The sequence below is a fragment of the Trichomycterus rosablanca genome, chromosome 15, assembly GCF_030014385.1.
Source record: "Trichomycterus rosablanca isolate fTriRos1 chromosome 15, fTriRos1.hap1, whole genome shotgun sequence".
NCBI classification, from domain to species: Eukaryota; Metazoa; Chordata; class Actinopteri; order Siluriformes; family Trichomycteridae; genus Trichomycterus; species Trichomycterus rosablanca.
This window is the reverse complement of record NC_086002.1, coordinates 10,365,381-10,385,670: the sequence shown is the minus strand read 5'-3', so window position 1 is coordinate 10,385,670 and position 20,290 is coordinate 10,365,381. Positions and strand designations below refer to the sequence as shown.

The 20,290-nt window shown below is 39.1% G+C and overlaps 1 protein-coding gene across 5 annotated transcripts; it reads left to right on the top strand.

Moving 5' to 3' along the window:
- The first annotated feature begins 431 nt into the window (after positions 1-431).
- arl13b (ADP-ribosylation factor-like 13b) lies at positions 432-16,477 on the top strand. 5 transcript variants are annotated; one of them, XM_063010634.1, is made up of 11 exons: positions 432-491; positions 2,056-2,173; positions 6,376-6,446; positions 6,768-7,017; positions 8,390-8,495; positions 9,365-9,567; positions 10,957-11,071; positions 11,164-11,323; positions 12,464-12,580; positions 13,171-13,239; positions 14,893-16,477. In XM_063010634.1, exons 2-11 carry the CDS (start codon positions 2,115-2,117, stop codon positions 14,967-14,969), a joined length of 1,227 nt encoding a protein of 408 aa, XP_062866704.1. In that variant the 5' UTR covers positions 432-491; positions 2,056-2,114; the 3' UTR covers positions 14,970-16,477. The 5 variants fall into 5 exon arrangements, with proteins under 5 accessions (XP_062866704.1, XP_062866706.1, XP_062866703.1 ...); XM_063010636.1 differs by lacking the exon at positions 432-491 and having other exon boundaries at positions 1,816-2,173; positions 15,028-16,477; XM_063010633.1 differs by lacking the exon at positions 432-491 and having other exon boundaries at positions 1,816-2,173.
- Positions 16,478-20,290: the final 3,813 nt, after the last annotated feature.

The window sequence follows — 20,290 nt, the reverse complement described above, 5'->3', positions numbered from 1 at the left end:
CCACGGCCCTACCCCCCCTTACTATGTAGATTTTCACCAGATATTCTGGTGTCCTTCCTTTCAAAAACAGCTCATAAAATTGCCCCTAGGTGTAAGAGTGAGTGTGTGGGTGTATGCTGCTTTCCTATGGACTAGTGTCCTGCTCTCAGTGTTTCAGAGTGGCACAGGACCCACGGTGACCCTGTCCAGAATGTAGAGGTAACTGGACTCGCTCAGCTCCAACCTGCTACCTTACATTCCATTCTGTAGAGGCGCTGTTGCATAGTTTGACCGCATCCTGAATCGCATACTAGCGTACTTCACAGTATGCTTAATCTATGCCACACCGTTAGCTGACTAACTGTTCAGGCATACTATCTAGTAGGGTAGTATAGGACCGGGCTGTGATGTAGACCTGACGCAATCACTGCCGCAGCCATAGCAGCCAGCAGCATAAACAAAGCGGATAGAGGGCGAGAGCATCCTGCTGTATGTACCAACCGCTAACCGGAGTTAGTAAAGTTCATCTCTCTCTATAGGACTTTATACTGGATTTATCCTGCTCCCGATATTACGGTTATGTTTCCTTTACTAAACACTCAGCTCTTTATGCTGCAAATGTGGACAACTTCGCTAACGGATTAGCTAGCTAACTGGTTAGCCACCTAGATTAGTGACTGTTGTAGCTGAACTCGGTTTGCAGTTATTCTCAGAGTTTATAACAAATATGTTTTGTAATTTAGCTTTCCATAATTAAACTCATAAAGTTATTTATATTTATTTAGCTGGCTGAGCTACACTAATTTTAAAAGTACATGAAAATCAGCAATAGCTTCATAACTCACTGTGGCGACTAGTTCAGTTTTAACAGGGTTGGTACAATAAACTAAATCTAAACTTAAAACTAAACCACCAAAATACAGTTTATTATTCTGTTACACTAAACAAAAAATTAATAATAAAGTTTGTACTTAAAGTTACTGAAAGTAGTGAAAAAATAGTAATAATAAGCTTCGAAAATAGCAATTTAAAAGAAATAATACTAATGATTTTTCTTAACTAAAAAAACAACTAATAGTTACTAAAAACGAATAATTTATAAACATTATTTCTTGCTAATTGCTAAACATTTAGTATATTATGTTTTCTTAAATAAAATGTATATTTCCAATCACTACATATAATTTCTCACTGTACTAAAAAATCATAACAAATGAACTAAAATTGATATTAATGCCAGTATTTAAAGTTGCTAAAATTACAGTGAAATTACAGAGAAAAAAATTAAAATTGTAGTTCTAAAATTATAGGTATAATTTAAACTACAGAAATATATTTCTTTAAATGCAAACAAAGTAATCTGAGTGAAATACATACACACTAATGTATCTGAGATTAAAGTTATTATTTAAACTGCAACTAAAACAAAAACTAGAAAATTACAGTTAAATTATTTGAAAATCTTACTTCTACCTACATTAAAAACCCAAGCTAAATTACAACTTGAAACTAGAAATAGCTCTCCAAAAACTACCAGTAATAAATGGACTGAAATCCAGTTTTGTAAATAGAACAAAAAATTATACTACACTTTAATGAAATGACTCAAAACTAAACAAGTAGTAAAAATACTGACTCAGACGCTAATAGAAATCTGACTTTTAAATGCAGATAATATAACATTAATTTTATTATATACTTTAATAGAAAAAATGAACTAACTAAAATAAACAAAAACAACTAATAAAAAGAAAATCAAATATCTAATACTAAAGTCACATTAATATTAAATCTAAAAGTACTATTTAAAAGTAAACACCAGCAAATCATAAATTTACCATAAATCAACAGTTTAATTTCTAAAATGTTGCCTTATTTTTAAATATGTACCCTTAACACTGCACACGATGTGATCCACAATGTGAAGTGTGTATTCCTGCACTTTTAACTGGTAGCTGTAGCCTGGCATAGGTACATAAAATGGCATTGATGATTAACCAGCAGGTTAATCCCTATAGCTGAAGTTCGGTTCTACGTGTAGGTAAATGTGACTTCAGTAGATTCATTTCTGCTCAGTTTAAACCAGCGAATCTGCTGCATGAGGTGAAGTTTCAAGTCCGTGGGTTTAGACTGTCATGTTCAGTCTGATGGCGAACTGCTGCAGCTGGCTGAAACGATGGCGTGAGCCCGCAAGGTGAGACTGTGTGTCTTTCAAAGTCATTTCAGTACTATAACCTACCATCTAACCTGTAAGACCAGAAGGTTGTCAACCCATGACCTTATGCTTGTTGGATGTTGTATTCCTAAACAATATGTGTTCATTTAAAGTTTCTATGACAGCCTCCACACCTCTCCAAAGGCTTTTCACAAGAGTTTTGTCAATCCGGTGTCATGATCTGAAGTTTACAGGCAGCGACGCAAGCACAGGGGTTGTCTCACAGCAAGAAGGTCCTGGGTTCGATTCCCAGGTGGAGTTGTCAGGGTCCTTTCTGTGTGGAGTTTGCATGTTCTCCCCATGTCTGCGTGGGTTTCCTCCAGGAGCTCCGGTTTCCTCCTACAGTCCAAAGACATGCAAGTGAGGTGAATTAGAGATACAAAATTGTCCATGACATTAAAGACTTGAACTAATGAGTCTTGTGTAATTAACCAGCAATTACCTGTCCTGTCATGAATGTAACTAAAGTGTGTAAAACTTGACATTAAAATCCTAATAAATAAATAAAATAGGGATTTAACAATTGTATTATTTATTTTTAATATGATACCAAAATCAGAATATGAGTACACCATTTTACTACTATTTTAGTACTGAATTTTATTGAAATTGCCGATTAGTTGTTGCAAACCTATTTGAAAGCATTGTTTTCCTTTGGGTTGATATTGTGGGGGGTGCGTCTGGCAGACTGGGTGCTGCACAACAACATACACCGATCCACCATAACATTAAAACCACCTCCTTGTTTCTACACTCACTGGCCATTTTATCAGCTCCACTTACCATATAGAAGCACTTTGTAGTTCTACAATTACTGACTGTAGTCCATCTGTTTCTCTACATACTTTGTTAGCCCCCTTTCATGCTGTTCGTCAATGGTCAGGACTCTCCCAGGACCACTACAGAGCAGGTATTATTTGGGTGGTGGATCATTCTCAGCACTGCATTGACACTGACATGGTGGTGGTGTGTTAGTGTGTGTTGTGCTGGTATGAGTGGATCAGACACAGCAATGCTGATGGAGTTTTTAAACACCTCACTGTCACTGCTGGACTGAGAATAGTCCACCAACCAAAAATATCCAGCCAACAGTGCCCCGTAGGCAACGTCCTGTGACCACTGATGAAGGTCTAGAAGATGACCAACTCAAACAGCAGCAATAGATGAGGGATCGTCTCTGACTTTACATCTACAAGGTGGACCAACTAGGTAGGAGTGTGTAATAGAGTGGACAGTGAGTGGACACGGTATTTAAAAACTTCAGCAGCGCTGCTGTGTCTGATCCACTCATACCAGCACAACACACACTAACACACCACCACCATGTCAGTGTCACTGCAGTGCTGAGAGTGACCCACCACCTAATAATACCTGCTCTGTAGTGGTCCTGGGAGAGTCCTGACCATTGACGAACAGCATGAAAGGGGGCTAACAAAGCATGCAGAGAAACAGATGGACTACAGTCAGTAATTGTAGAACTACACAGTGCTTCTATATGGTAAGTGGAGCTGATAAAATGGACAGCGAGTGTAGAAACAAGGGGTTGGTTTTAATGTTATGGTTGATCCTTATCTCTGGCACTCTCATTGCAGATTTTTTTCATGTTCTCCCTGTGCCCATGTGGGTTTTCTTGGATTCCTCAAATTGCTGTAAAGTATGCCAAAATAAGGCCATATTGAACAGGTGCTTGTAAATCCAACCACTACTCCAAATAAAAAAAAGAGCAAACACAAGCAAAATCCTTGCACTGTGTAGCCCGGCTTTTGAAATGGAGACTCAATGCAGTCCCTATTGCAAAACACCAGCGCTCAATTTCACTAATTGCTCTTTTTGCTGAATGAAAGCAAATTTATCGTCTTGTTTCGAGATCCACTGGAGAGAAAGTGTCAACGTGGCTAACAGCTCTGTATACCCTCAGATGCTTTAAATATGAGACATTTATGAAGCACTTATTGATGCGATGTTTGCTTTTACATCATTTTGGTCATATTCTGTTGGATACCATATTATATGCCTTACTGTTCCATTTGCTACTTGAAGGCAGGAGATGGAACTGAAGCTTGTCCAAGTGGATAAAGGAAATGAGCACTTGTGGACCAGCTGTCAGCTGCAGTCAGGACTGTGTTTGGTTGAGTTAAATATTACTTTGCATGAAGGGGTTTGATTGGACATTTTGGTGGATGATGGGCGGCTGGATAAAAATTTGAAGACCCCTGTGATTCCAAGCAGCGAAGACGATTAATAGCATTATGTGTTAAATCTCGTTTCTCTCATTTCTCATAAGCAAAAATACTTTGCCTTCTGGTGGAGCTGTGGGTCTCGAACCCACCCGTGATAAAGCGGTTGATAAATTAAAATATCACTATAACAGTGGGGGTGAAAAAATTTAAAAAAAGACCCTAAGTAAACTGAGCCACCTTTAGTTCAATTAAAATATGAAGCCTTGAGTAAACGTTTATCACATTAATAACCAGAGTACGTCATTAGGCTCTGTCCTTGCATGCAAAGCTGGCTGCTTATGTATGATGGGATATTTGTCCTTCAGCACTGATCCCTCAAGGGCTAAAGTGAAATCCCCTGCTAATCCTGGGGCTGACTAGTGTCAAGACAAAGGAACAGCACAGTGTGTTTGTTTTGGATCGCACATGAGTGCAGAAAGGACAATTTGCAGGACTGGAGGGACAGCTTGCTAACATCTGGCATTTCTCTGACAATCAATGAAGACCTCTTTGCTGCAAAGGACAGTCACTTGGATAGGGCGCTTGATGTCCTTGTGGCGCAAGTGCCGCAGTTAAGTATTTGCATGCTGGTCAAGTGTGTTTGGTGTAGCTTAGAAAGTTGAGGTAATGGGTTGAAATGGGAACTAGACTCTAAAACAAAATTATACCATGTGATGTATGATTTGTTGTTTAAAAAGCTGTACTTGTTTTAAGCTGTTGGGAGTTAATAATTGCTGTGTTGTTGCCTAGTTGCACCAAGTACTATACAAGTGCAAATAGTAAAGTGTGAGAGTGGTAATCTGTCAGTCAGTCCCATGGTCAGGAGAATTTCTATTAAGCATAGTGCAATATTCATATCACTGTGTTGTACACACAGTGACACAGTGCTATTACAGTGGTCATGAGTCATGGGTCAACAACAAGATTGGCATATAATGATAAAATATAACATGCATCATCCCAATCTTCCATTTATAATGCTAGCCCACCACTTCTGAGATCCAGGTTTAAATCTCAGCTGTGTGAGGCATCTATACAGAAGTGTTGGCTGTGTTTAAGGATGGGATAACCAAAGTCCTGTGATTGATTGGTGCCCTGTGTTCCCCGGTCAAGCCGGACATGCTGTGACCCCTACCAGGATAAAGTAGTTGTAATCCACTTCTTACACTTAAAGTTATTGATTTCTTTTTTTTAATGCATTTTCTCCCCTTTCTCTCCCCCTTTTAGTGCATCCAATTGCCCAATTTGCATCACGCATCCTCTCTGCCTCTGCCGATCCCTGCCCTGACCGAGGAGATCGAAGCTAACCCACATCCCCTACGACACATGAGCAGCAAGCCGTATGCATCTTGCAACCCACACATTGACGTGTGGCGCCACCTAGCGTCAGAGAGCATGCAGAGAGACACACCCTAGGAGCACTCCTTCCGCATCTCCGTGTAGGCACCTCTAATCAGCCAGCAGAGGTCGTAACCGCACCATTCTGACAGAGAGACCCACTTCCGACCTTAGTCCCACCCATCTGAACAACAGGCCAATCGTTGTTCATATAGCCGCTCAGCCTCGGTCGGTAAGGCAGAGCTGGATTCGATACGATGTACTCGAGATCCAGCTCCGGTTGCAGCGTGTGTTTTTATCACTGCGCCACCTGTTATTGATTTCTTCTAATGTAATATATCTTGTGTGCTTTCTTTGGTGGTTAGGTGTACTGGGCTTGAAGGTGGTGACTGGGGGCAATGCACACTGCATGACTATTTGACTTGTGTCTTGATTGCTCTCTGTGTACTCATGACTTTTAAACAAAGACCAGTCAGTCAGTCTGGTTTATGTACCTCACTGTAATATTATGATACTAATGATATTATGGCATTAACTTCCTCTTGCTCTGTTTTGGGAGTTCAGCAAGGTTGCAATTCTCTGGAGCACTTATTTTATGAAGTGTTTGTTTGATTGTTGTTACAGGAAGGTGACATTGGTGATGGTGGGACTGGACAATGCTGGGAAAACTGCAACAGTCCGGGGCATTCAGGGAGGTGAGGACACGGTTAATCTCCAGAAGATTTGTTTATGTTCTGGGATTAATGCTGTATCTGACAGTGCTGACCTTAACACACAATCCAATGCAAGTAATGGGCTAGTAGTGAGTTAGTGGAATTTATTGCTTCGCCACCAAGGGGCTCATCCTTAAATAATTAAAAATATATATATACATCATAAATAAAAAGTTATCGTTTTTGTTAACTACACCTGTTGTACTTTATCTTGGCAGAATGATTCAGTTAGATTCTAAAAACTGTTGACGCAGATTGCTGTATCATCATTGCCATTCTAATTCGTGTACATTTTTCTCACAGAAAGCCCACTCGACGTGGCTCCCACAGTGGGCTTCTCAAAGGTGGACCTGAAGCAAGGCAAGTTTGAGGTAACAATCTTTGACCTTGGTGGTGGAAAGAGAATCCGTGGCATCTGGAAGAACTACTACTCCGAGGCGTATGGTGTGGTGTTCGTGGTCGACTCGAGCGATGTGCAGAGGATCCAGGAGACCAGAGACACCATGGCAGAAGTGCTGCGGCACCCTCGTATTGCCGGCAAGCCAGTGCTAGTGTGAGTGACACACGACCTATTAAGATGCTTGCCTAGACGCTGTGGGTGTGTTCGAAAATCTAGTGAGCTTTCTACATAGGCAGCATTTTACGTCATCCTATGCGCGCTCCCGAGAAGGAGGCTGTTCGAAATTCTAGATGCCTTAATATGCTCACTATCAAAGAACCGACTTATTTTCAAATGTAAAAAAATTATCATCGATTTTTTTTATTTGTATAAACGTGTACAGCTGTATTTATTTGCGAGTTTGGGCTTGTCAAGGACAGTTTAACTGTTTTCGGTACACAGAGGGAGATGTTATTTGACGTGCTAGCGTGTTGTGCCACGATGTTAACGGTGTTAGCTTTGTAAGCGAAACCTGATGTTATCACTGTCTAAGTAGTGCATTCGAATAACCTGACTTGTAAGTAGATGACTTATTAGAATCCTCTCTACTTAGGCAGCTGCCTATGTAGACAGTAAGACAGCAAGGCAGCTCCCTAGGTTTTTGAACACACCCTGTGTGTAGAGCTGCACTCGAGTTCAGCGATGTTTACTTCTTCTAGTCTACAAGTTCCCTCTGATAGACAATTTTGAAACCCTCAAATTTAAATGGGGAATAAAGTCAGGCGATCGGCTAGGTCAGGTCAGGTCGCGAGCCCAAAAAATGGGTTGCAGAGAAAAATTATAATAATTAAATCAACAAGTTTTAACAGGAACAAACACGAAATTAATTTGTACACGAACGCCCCCTTGTGGAGGCTTTACGTTACATTTTGTAAACCACAGTGGAACCAGATTGCCACTGATTTTTTTAAATTAATTAGGCACATTTCATTTTGTCTTTTGTTTTGATGCATTTTTGTGTTGCCTGGGTCATGGTAAAAATCATGGACCAAATGTGGGTTGCTTGAATAGAAGTTGGAAAAATCGTGGGCTAGGTCTTACTGTTGCCTTTATCTTATTTTTTAGAAAGCAACCTCGAGCTTTTAATTGTCCAATTAGATTAAATTCTATTACTGTATTTATGTTTCCTTCCATTAGGTGTAGTGTGAAGTACTAGGGTTGTTTAACCAGTTCACTGATAACCCGACCAAGAAGTTATTGTTTGATTAATGCTTTTGATTAAAAAGTATGTCAATATGTTGGTATTAAAACTCCTACTGAACACAATGGTAATATTTTAATGATAATAATAATATAAATAACAATGCTACATTGTGTAATTCCAGTTGATGCAGTTCATCCCATTCCCACCAGTAAATAATAACCTTTTAAATAGCCCAAATATTTACCCACTTAATGTCCTGTCACTCTGGAGTGTAGGTTTTGTACCATGTGTTTGTGACATCTTACACTTAGCACTGTCACTTACCCTTCCTTCTTTTCTTAGGTTGGCAAATAAGCAGGACCAGGATGGGGCACTGGCTGAAGCTGACATAATTGAGAGCCTGTCATTGGAAAAGCTTGTCAACGAGAACAAGTGTCTGTGTCAGATTGTGAGTTACTTAATGTTTTTTTTAATATAAAAAAAGTAGCTCCTGTAATAAAGAAGTGTTTACTTGTTGAAGTCATTACCCGTGCCCTAATGCTTCGGGGATGGGGGGGTTGGGTTGAATCTTGTCAGACAGTATGTAACATCATATTTACATTTGCTGCATTTAGCAGACGCTTTTATCTACAGCGACTTACAATTATGACTAAATACAATTTTAGCATTTGAGAGCTTGGTGGTGGTGGGGTTTAAACCGTCAACCTTCTGATTACTAGTCCAGTACCTTAACCACTTTTTATCATTTACATTTACATTTACAAAATAAATGAAAGAAGCCCTACATTTTATACTGAATATGCTTTAAACTGATAATACCCTCAGCCAAAAAGTAGTTCCACAACAATGACTTGTTGCTAAGCAACGGTAACAATTCTCTTGCCTGCCTTAACCAGTTTGTGTGCATAAAGCTTGGTGTTACTTGGCAACATATCAGCAAATTAATACAGTTTGTGTATGTTCTGGTGTAAAAGAGCCGTGCTGTTTGTGCAACCAGAATATTACAGGTGGACAGTCACTTCTTGAAGTTGATGTTAGAAGCAGGGAAATGGGCATGCCTAAGGAACTGTGATTGCTAGGGGACTGGGTTCTTAAAGGCGTAGTGGCCTAAACAAGGTGTTAAGTTCTGTTGGTTTAACAATCACACTAAGAAACTGATTTTATTCACAATTCATATAAAACAAGACATTTAAAAAGTGGTCACCAGGTAAAGTAATAAAAAAAGAAAAAAGAAAAAAAAAAGAACTTTAGATAGGTAAATTCTGCTTTTTTATTACAAAAAGGTGCAACTTTTTTAAATGTTATTTGTCTTGACAGGAGCCATGCTCTGCAGTACTGGGTTATGGTAAGAAGCTCGACAAGTCAATCAAGAACGGCCTTAATTGGCTTCTCAACAACATCGCCAAGGACTATGAAGCGATCACGGAGCGAGTACAGAGGGACACGGCTGAGCAGAAGCTGCAGGAGGAACAGGATAAAACGGAGAGAGCCGAGAGGGTGAAGAAGATCCGAGAGGAAAGGTCAGCAAGATTTTATTTTTAATTTATCAGTAATTTCCAAATATTGACCTATTGTACTAAGAAAACCTGTTTACTATAAACTCACTGATGAAAAAGTCAGTTATTTTTGGCAGCCGTTATAACAGGATGGGACAGACACAAGATGTCTTAGCAAAGCTGTTAGCATAACTTACTGTTAGGGTTCACCACAGTGGATCATTTATCTCCATCTTGCCCTGTCCTAAACCTCCTCCTCCCATAACCCTCCCTAGTCTAATCATTGCCAATTGCCCTATTGCAGTTCATCCAAAAAAATCATGCATCAGCCAATCATTTTATTCTATGAAGAAATCTATCAAAAGCTATTTTCTTCCACAACATCAACTTGAGACTGTATTTTTTGTATGCATTATACTAGAAAGCTGTGAGTGTTTAAGCATATGTGGCTATGTCCAAATGCACATCAAGCTATACTAAATCTTAGGTTTTTTTTATGGCTGCTCACAGATTTAGGGATCACCAGTGGATCTGGTCCAAAAACCAGACTCGTCACATTTGCCTACACCACCTACCCCAGACATTAGCCATGTTAGTGCAAACAGCCAACAGGCCATTAATAGATCCCTCTATATTAATGGTAGTGGGCTGGCATGCTATACCAATGCGCGACTCAAGCCCCCTCAATACTATACTAAATGCAAGACAAATTAGAACAGTGGGTAGCACCGTCGCCTCACAGCAAGAACATCCTGGGTTCCATTTCCAGGTGGAGTGGTCCAGGTCCTTTCTGTGTGGAGTTTGCATGTTCTCCCTGTGTCTACGTGGGATTCTTCCACAGCACAAAGACATGCAAGTGAGATAATTGGAGATACAAAATCGTCCATGATTGTGTTTAACATTAGACTTGAACTGATGAATCTTGTGTAACCAGAAATTACCTGTCCTGTCATGAATGTAACCAAAGTGTGTAAAACATGATGTTAAAATCCTAATAAATAAATCAAGAAAATTAGAACACAGCCATTAGTAGTGTTGTTATTTTTTTAAATGCTTTTTAATGTGTGTTTTCAGACAAGTGTGACAAGGGGAAAAAATAAACTCCACCCTTAAACATACCAGGTTATCACTACTACGATCAACCATGTGATCGTAGCCTTATCTGTAATGCCATCACTATCTCCATGTGACCCTGATCAAATACTGACTTGAAATAACATTTACACATGTGAAAACTGTTCTTGCACCTAATTTAATAATATCCCTATGCTGCCTAGTGACATCTGCCGGTGACATCGGGATGACAATACTCTCTGTATTCTTTTTCTACTCTTGCCTTGGACTTGGTCTTGGTAGTGGTGGCCTAAACGATTAGCCTTCTCTCACAAAGAAGTTTTTTTTTTTTTTTAACAGGGACAGACAAGAGCGTGAAGAGGCGGAGCGAGAAGGAAGACAAGTAAAGCAGGAGGAGTCAGAGGATACCGACATGCCCAATCCATTCCAGCCAATAAACAATGTAGTTAAAGAGGTAAGTACCGCACTGTATTCTTAACCGTCTCACTAAAATGTTCGACTTTGTGTGTTTGATTGGGCTTAGTTTTGTTCTGGTTTGTATTTCAGAATGAGGACAAATTAAAAATTGAAATGGAAAAGAAAAAGCAGAGAGATGAGAACCAACAGGACAGTGCTTTGGAGCAGAACAGCAAACAGGAGGATGAGGAAGAGGAAGAGCAAGAGGATCAAGAGAGTGAAAGACAGACACCGGAAAGCACAGAATCAGGTCTGTTTTCATTCATTATTCTCTCTTCATCAAATGATTGTGCGTTACAACTGAACCATGTGAGACCCTATTCGTGAGTTACAACGTAACCCTGTGAGACTTTAATGTTTATTAATTAACTTAAGTTAATAAAAGTTTAAATGTTTAGGCATCATTTTTTAAATTAAATAAATGATCCTATGATTAAGGCCCTACCTAATTCACGGGCATGAAAATCGCGCCACGTGTTCTGAAATGAGCCGTTTCCCATGTAATATGCAATTTGCTGTGAAATTCAAAATTTAAGGTTTGTGTTTAGCAATTTACCATTTTTCATTCGTGTAGCATTCAAGTGCCTCACGTTTACTGGTTAATTCACACTAAGAGGAGGTCCTAGCAATCCTACTGCAATTCAGTTAGCAATCGGTTAGTCAAAATGTCCAAGATGTCGATGTCTAAAGCAGCTAAAAACACGACTTGGGTAACTAAATTTGGAAAACTCCCAAACAATTCTGTGGAGGCGGGTGTCAAAACACAGACTAGAATGTTTGTCTATGCGACCATTGGTGGATGTGCTAGGTTCCATGACTGTTTGACATTAAAGACTTATACTGATGAATCTTGTGTAATGAGTAACTACCTGTTTTGTCATGAATGTAACCAACGTGTGTAAAACATGACGTTAAAAAAAATGATTTAGTGTATGACATGTGGATGGGGATGCCAGTAATGGGAGGGTGGCAGGAACAAAGTGTCTTTATGCTCAATCAGAAACGCTCCTAAACAAATTGCTTTCGAAAAAATCATCTATCAAAAGGGTCTTTAATCCTAAATCATTCATTCAATTACTTAACCACTTTTATTAGAAGACTTTCTCAAGAATTCAGTGTGTTACTGTGGAAACTTGTGCTCATTCAGTCAGAACACCATTTGTGGTAAAGCACCGATGTTGTATAAGAAAGCCTGGCTTGCAATTGACATTTGAATTTATACCAAGTGTTTAATAGTCCTGAGGTCAGTCGAACCATGTCTTTGTGCCACTGTGTATACATACAAGTGTATCATTTGTGTCCACATTCTTTTGGTCATATAAGCACAATGATGAACTTGAGGCTGTCTGGGTAAATGTGTTTGTTTGTTTTGTTTTTTTATCGTTCTCAGGTCTAGGAGAGCAGACCAAAAAGAAAGTAAAGAAAATACGGCTGAAGCGGAAAAACAGAGTCGACCCACTCATAACAGATGATTCAGCCAAGACCCCCACTCCACCTCCCGCACCAGGTAGTTACACACATTCCATGCATTACAATACCATATTACTAGATATTAGGAAGTAAAACCTGAGCAGTGGTGTTTGGGTGGCACAGTGATAAATTGTGCTACTCCACTATTCATGGTCCGAATCCCCAGCGGTGCTTGCAGCCGAATGGGCGTCTGCAGACAGACATGATTGGCTATGTCTGGGAAGAAGGGGGCAGGCCAGGCACCGCAATCAATTGGCATCCTTTCTGAGGTTTGCTTAAGCCTTGTGTCCAGTAATACCTGAGAAACACTGACCAGCATAAAGCGGTCGTAAAATCGCTGCCATTGTAATATCATTGCTTTAAGGGTAAGAAAAATGTGATGCTTTACAGTTTATTGTTTTTTACTTTTCAGATGTCCAATCATCTAGTTAGAACAAGTATAGTTTATTTCTGTATGACAATGCCACTGACTTCATGAAAACTTAAATGTTAGGAGCGCCCACATGCTAGTTTTAAATACAGCTGAATTTGACCTTTGGAATTTGACTGTGTGACCATTTTATTTGATAAATATCCACCTCTTTAAAGATAGGTTTAACAGACTTGTCATTTTAACTTTGTTTGTAGTTGGATGGGCTACTCCCAAAGTCTCTAGACTCCCCAAGCTTGAACTTCTTGGAGATAAAAGACTTTCTGGTAACTCTTATTTTCAGTGCCTGTTTCCAGCATGTGTTCGCATGAGCTACCAACTCGTTTTTGTGTTCTAACCAGATCTTTTTGTCCTCATTACTAACAGTCATAATTATTCTCACTGTATTTGTATGCTGTTGCTTCTTTTACAGCCTAATACGTCACTGTATGTCACCTTGCTTTGAACGTGCATGATACACCCATCCTTCCAACAGCTTGTACCAGTCAAACCATTTTAAAGTCTTGTACTTTTTTCTTACTTTAGTGGTGTGTGGTGCCAAAGTATTTTATATAATGTACTAACTCCATTCCTGGAAACTTATCAAGAATCTGTGATTTGTTCCTTCTGTCAAACCTTGATTTAACTGAATAAAGTAAAATCTGACCAAAAATTTGACAAATTTTATTTGCTTGCCTTTAACAATCTCAAAAATGTTGGGACAAGGCAAAATAATTGAAAAAAGGCAGAAAGAAATTCCAAAATAAAATGTATTTCACTTTGTTTCAACGATGTGAAATTATTTAAATGATGTGAGTGTAATATATAATCTAATATACACTGATCAGCCTTGTTTCTACACTCACTGTCCATTTTATCAGCTCCACTTACCATAAAGGAGCACTTTGTAGTTCTACAATTACTGACTGTAGTCCATCTGTTTCTCTACATACTTTTTTAGCCTGCGTTCACCCTGTTCTTTAATGGTCAGGACCACCACAGAGTAGGTATTATTTAGGTGGTGGATCACTCTCAGCACTGCAGTGACACTGACATGGTGGTGGTGTGTTAGTGTGTGTTGTGCTGGTATGAGTGGATCATACACAGCAGTGCTGCAGTTTTTAAATACCGTGTCCACTCACTGTCCACTTTATTAGACACTCCTACCTAGTTGGTCCACCTTGTAGATGTAAAGTCAGAGACAATCGCTCATCTATTGCTGCTGTTTGAGTTGGTCATCTTCTAGACCTTCATCAGCGGTCATAGGATGCTGCCCACGGGGCACTGTTGGCTGGATATTTTTGGTTGGTGGACTATTCTCAGTCCAGCAGTGACAGTGAGGTGTTTAAAAACTCCATCAGCGCTGCTGTCTCTTATCCACTTATACCAGCACAACACACACTAACACACCACCACCATGTCAGTGTCAATGCAGTGCTGAAAATGATCCACCACTACCTACTCTGTAGTGGTACTGGGAGAGTCCTGACCATTAAAAAACAGCATGAAAGTCAGTAATTGTAGAACTACAAAGTGCTTCTTTATGGTAAGTGGAGCTGATAAAATGGACAGTGAGTGTAGAAACAAGAAGGTGGTTTTAATGTTATGGCTGATCTTATTTTGGCATTTTTCTGACAATTTATTGCATCAGTTCTATTTGCAGTAATTACATATTTAAACAATAAAGTAATATCATATAGTAAATGTGGGGGGAAATGTCAAATGTAACAAGGAAATAGTTACTTGGTGTTACTTTATTCTACTCTGAAAATCAACAAAACATGGATTTACGCAGGGGTGCCTTATTTTTTGCACAATACAAGTTCGACTGTGTTTAACAATAAATCAGCACAGAAGAAACATCGCTGATTTAATTTGTCTTATTACAATAAAGTGGATCTTGCTAACCTGTTTTTTCCATCATTCTCTTTTACTGGCAGATTTCTATGGCAAGCCCCTTCCACCTGTAGCAATTAGACAGAGGCCCAATGGTGAAACCCATGATGTCATTTCCTAACCCCTGCTCTACTTTCCTTCCAACAATCACAGTCTTTGTGTTTTCTTTTATCTCCAAGCCCGGGCTGTGTGACAGTGCAACACACACCATGCATGCACTGAGAGAGGAACCCATGTACCCGGTACTCTGTCAGCTTACATGGACGGATCATGTATTTATTAACCAGCCAATGAGGGATGACCTACAGAGACCATGTTCTGGACCCATTTCTTGGAGATGGGACATGTTGGGATGGCGTCATCTTTGAACTAATTCTGAGAAATGGACCTGCATTGTATACAAAGTGTATACGGCTCATTTAGCCACCAGCAGAGGAAGCATTATTATCTCAGTTTGTTCATTTCTTCTAATGGTTTAGGTGTAAAGGTGCACAAATCTGCAACTGTGAATTTTTTATGTATATATTAAACATCCAGATGGAATTTCATGAGCTGTGAGAAATCAGGACTACTTTATTTTTTACTAAAGATGTTTTAAGTGAGTACTTCATTTTAAAAGCCAGCAATCGGATTAAATTCAGAAATGTTGTGTACTGTAGTTGGGTACGTCTTTAACGTCTCACCTGAAACTCAATCCTGGCCGGTGATTTGCACGAATCTTTTATCCCCAGTGATTTTTTTTCCCAATGGGAAAACACATGGAAACGGTGACTTGATCGGACTTGAAACATCTATTAAATGTATAATTATATAAAAGATCTGTTTTTAAAAATCTGTAACATCTTTTCTATTTTTCAAAATCTTTATAATGTCTTTTTATTACGCTAAATGCTGTACAGTTTGTAGCAGTGTATTTGTCTTTGTATAAAAGGCTCATTGTTCCTTTTTTACCCCCTGAAGGTATTATAATGAATTTTAAAATATATTTTCACACAAATGCAAACCATAATATTCTAAACTACAGTCTGACAGTTCACATAGACACTATGTTTGTATGACGTACTCTAAAGCCCTGAATTACTAAACATTTGCATGCATTAAAATGTACAACCAACTATCATGAATAACGAATTGTTACCATTAACGGAGGATTGTGTCTTTTAAATGAGCAAAATAACTTATTTTGCACGTTTGCCTTACTAGATCTGTTATTTGTGTTGTATTTATCTAAGAGTGCAATATACAGAGCTGGGTCAAATACATTTATTCAGCACAGCAGTTTGAGAATAGAGATTGTGTACAATAATCGAACTGAAGGGCATGTACCAATGTGCTGTACATTTTGCACCATGAATGCAATTATTCAGTTATTGTGAAAATAATAAGACAAAATAGGATGTTTAGACATATTCTGGTCCTGCTTGGGGTTGTACGGCATCACGCGAAATATTTTTATAAGCTTACCAGTGTTTAATTTGCCAGTTATTGCTTTTTTATGTTGAATTTTTTAACCATGTATTTTTTGCCTTAAGTTCTCCACATTTAATGTCACATGGTTTTACTCTTGCACACATGCAGTAATTAATTTGTTACATAGTTCAACAAATTAAAACACATTACACAAGCACATGTCTGTTGTGCATGTCTGTCTGGTCTAGTCTCTAGAGATGGGTAGTGTAAACAATTGCCTTATGTAATTGCTTTTGAACATTGTAATGGACCAGATCTACCTGTTATATCAACAACTGATGAGAGCACTGATCTCAGTCTGCATACAGGGAAAACAGTTATGCTGAAATAGGAAAGTGAAAAGAACTTCCCTAAAACTATACTTCATTTATAAGAATGTAAACATATAGCATATGTTAGTATCTGTACAGAAAATCTAAACATATAGCATATGTTAGTATCTGTACACAAAATGTTGATAAACCTGAGGGTGAAAGATGTAACAGTGCTTCCATACAAGCAGTATTTAAGTAGGAGTCATAAAAAAATACTTGGATAACAATTCCTAGAAATTAGATTAGTACAATTAAATTGTTTAACTATTATTATAATTTTGTTCATTAGAGCCGTGGTTCTCAAAGTAGGGTCTGAGGATGTATTGTAAGGGGTGTGCAGTTTAATTTTTAATAAGTTCCAATTTGACTGGCCACTTATATTTAAGGGTTGTAACATTAATCATGGGTGGTGCTGCTGCCTGTTATGCAAGTCCACTTCCACTTATGTTGTTAAAATCCTAACAGACATCAGTACATTGGTAGGCATTGGCAGATTGTAAGTTTTTGAGTACTTTGCTTTGCATACAGAAATAGGGGCAATTTATGAAAATAATAGTGTAAACTAGTAATAGTGTGTTACTTTTGATACTTTTATTTATTTATTTATTTATTTTTGATACTTTTTGTTCTTTCTACTGTACATCGCGTCTGCGGCCGGTGGTGAACGGTGGATGAGTTTTCCTGGGATCGGCACGATGTTGAACTATTCCGTTGACCAGCTGAGGAAGTTCAACAACTGCACTACTCCATCGTGTATTTCAGTCATCAAACAGCTTGGACTCTTTCGCCGGCCTCGTTATATTCACAGGGGCTCCCGGAGAAAGCTTGTTTATTTTCGAAACGGTAACGCTATTCCATCCTTCTGGTCAGCCGTGCGCACTGTCGCTCCGCAAACACGTCATCAGAGCGCTGCTGCCTTGCACACCAGTAGCGGTGTAGTCTCCATGACAACGCTGTCCACGGAGTGGGATGGGAAACGCGGAGTGGACTTTGCAAATCTCCGTTCTCTTCCTCGTTCCTCACAGCCAACTACACAACAATATTACTTGAAAATGGCATTGCTTAATGTTCGTTCACTCAACACAAAAAGTACTGTACTTAGTGAATTTATATCTGACAGTGAACTAGACTTTTTCTGTCTCACTGAAACTTGGCATAAACCCTTGGATTATTTTACGTTAAATCAGACCACGCCAATGGGATACTCGTATATTGATGAACCTCGTATGGAAGGGCGAGGTGGTGGTGTTGCTGCAGTCTATAGGGATGATATTAAAATAACCACTTTGTCTTTTCCTGCTGCTCTTTCTTTTGAACACCTGGCTTTCAAGTTGTCAGGGCCTACTCCTCTGGTCACTGCTGTAGTTTATCGTCCGCCAAAGCCAAACGCTTCCTTTCTCTCTGATTTTTCAGATTTTTTAACCCAGCTTAGTGCCCTTTCATCCTCTGTACTGCTTATGGGTGATTTTAACATCCATATTGATGACAACAACTGTAAATTTGCCAGGGAATTTTTGGAATTGTTACAGTGTTTTAATTTCACACAACATATAAATTTTCCAACTCATAAAAAAGGTCATACTCTTGACCTTGTCTGCTCTACTGGTGTCCTAGTTCATCAGCCGTCCAGCCATGACCTTACTGTCTCTGATCATTTGACAATCATCATGGACATTGAGGTCACTAGGCCCATCACTAGAGCTAAACGTAAAATATCCTTCAGGAATCTTCAATATATCTCTCCCTCTGCTTTCTCAGATTCTCTTGTTAAAAAGATGTCTGTCTGTCCTGTAATGTCTAGTAATTCATCTGACCTTGTCGATTACTATAATGACATACTCGCCTCATGTCTTGATGAGCTGGCTCCTTTGAGAACCAAATTTGTTTCATTTAGTCATTCTGCACCATGGTACACAATTGAGCTTCACCAAATGAAATCCCGTAAACGCCAGCTTGAAAGACTTTATAAGAAAACCGGTCTAACAGTACATTATCAGATTTATTCTGATTATCTTCAACATTACAAAGACGCTCTTACGGCAGCCCGATCCACTTACTATTCCGAACTCATACATGCTGGATCAACAAATCCTAAGACTCTCTTTTCCACAATAAATAAACTTCTCAAACCAGTTGACAATACTACCAATTCCTTTACAGTTGACAAGTGTAACTCTTACCTCTCATTTTTTCAAAAGTTTTTCAAAAGTTGAGAATATCCACAATTTTCTGACAGTTTCCCCTGTCATCTCTGTTTCTCCGCCTATCTCACCTCAATTTATTACCCAGCCTCTGTCTCAGTTCTCACCTGTGTCTCATTTGGACCTATCTGAGATCTTAACAGGGATGCGAAGCTCCACTTGTGTTTTGGATCCTGCTCCATCAAAACTTGTTAAGGGTTGTTTTCCAGTTATCTCATCACTTATCACAGAGATAATCAATTCCTCTCTTAGTTCTGGCTCAGTCCCTCAATCACTCAAATTGGCTGCTGTTACTCCCATACTTAAAAAACCTGGACTTGACTCTAACATTATGAGTAACTTTCGGCCCATTTCCAATCTTCCATTTCTGTCGAAAATACTGGAACGTGTTGTTGCCTCACAGCTCAAAGATCACCTAAATTCCAATAATCTATTTGAATAATTTCAGTCTGGTTTCTGCCCCCAGCACAGCACTGAGTCAGCCCTCCTCAAAGTCACAAATGACCTTCTTCTTTCCTCAGACTCTGGACAAATTAATATTCTCGTCCTCCTTGATCTTACTGCAGCTTTTGACACCATTAATCACTCCATTCTTCTGTCCCGCCTTGAATCCTCTGTCAACATCACTGGTACTGCCCTTTTGTGGTTAAGGTCATATCTCGTAAACAGACAACAGTTTGTTAATATCAACAATTGTAGTTCTGCCATTGCTCCACTGTCCCAAGGCGTTCCCCAAGGCTCAGTGTTAGGTCCCCTTTTGTTTATTCTTTATATGCTCCCCCTTGGTGACATCATACGTCGGCATGGTTTACATTTCCACTGCTATGCTGATGATATTCAGCTTTACATCTCCTCCAAATCCATTAATACTGAACTTCACTCCACTCTGACAAATTGCATCACTGAAATGAAATTGTGGATGAAAGCTAATTTCCTCAAATTAAACTGTGAAAAATCTGATATGATCATCGTAGGTCCTACAACCCTGGCAAAAACCACAAAAAATTTTCAAATAACCATTGATAATGACACTTTGTCTCAGTCTTCTAACATCCGAAATCTTGGTGTAATTTTTGATAGCAACCTCTCTTTTCACCGCCATGTAAATCACATCACCAAAACTGCTTTCTTTCATCTAAAAAACATAGCACGTCTACGTCCATCACTCTCCTTTTCTGCCGCCGAAATCTTGATTCATGCTTTTATTACATCCAGAATTGATTATTGCAATAGCATCCTTTATGGTACATCTAACAAAATCCTAAAAAAACTTCAGTATATCCAGAATTCAGCTGCTCGCCTCCTTACTCATACTCGCTCCCGTGATCATATTACACCTGTTCTCCAAAAACTTAATTGGCTTCCCGTTGCTCAACGCATTCAATTCAAAATTCTTCTATTCACTCACAAAGCTCTCCATAATCAGGCCCCATCCTACCTCACCGACCTGCTCCATC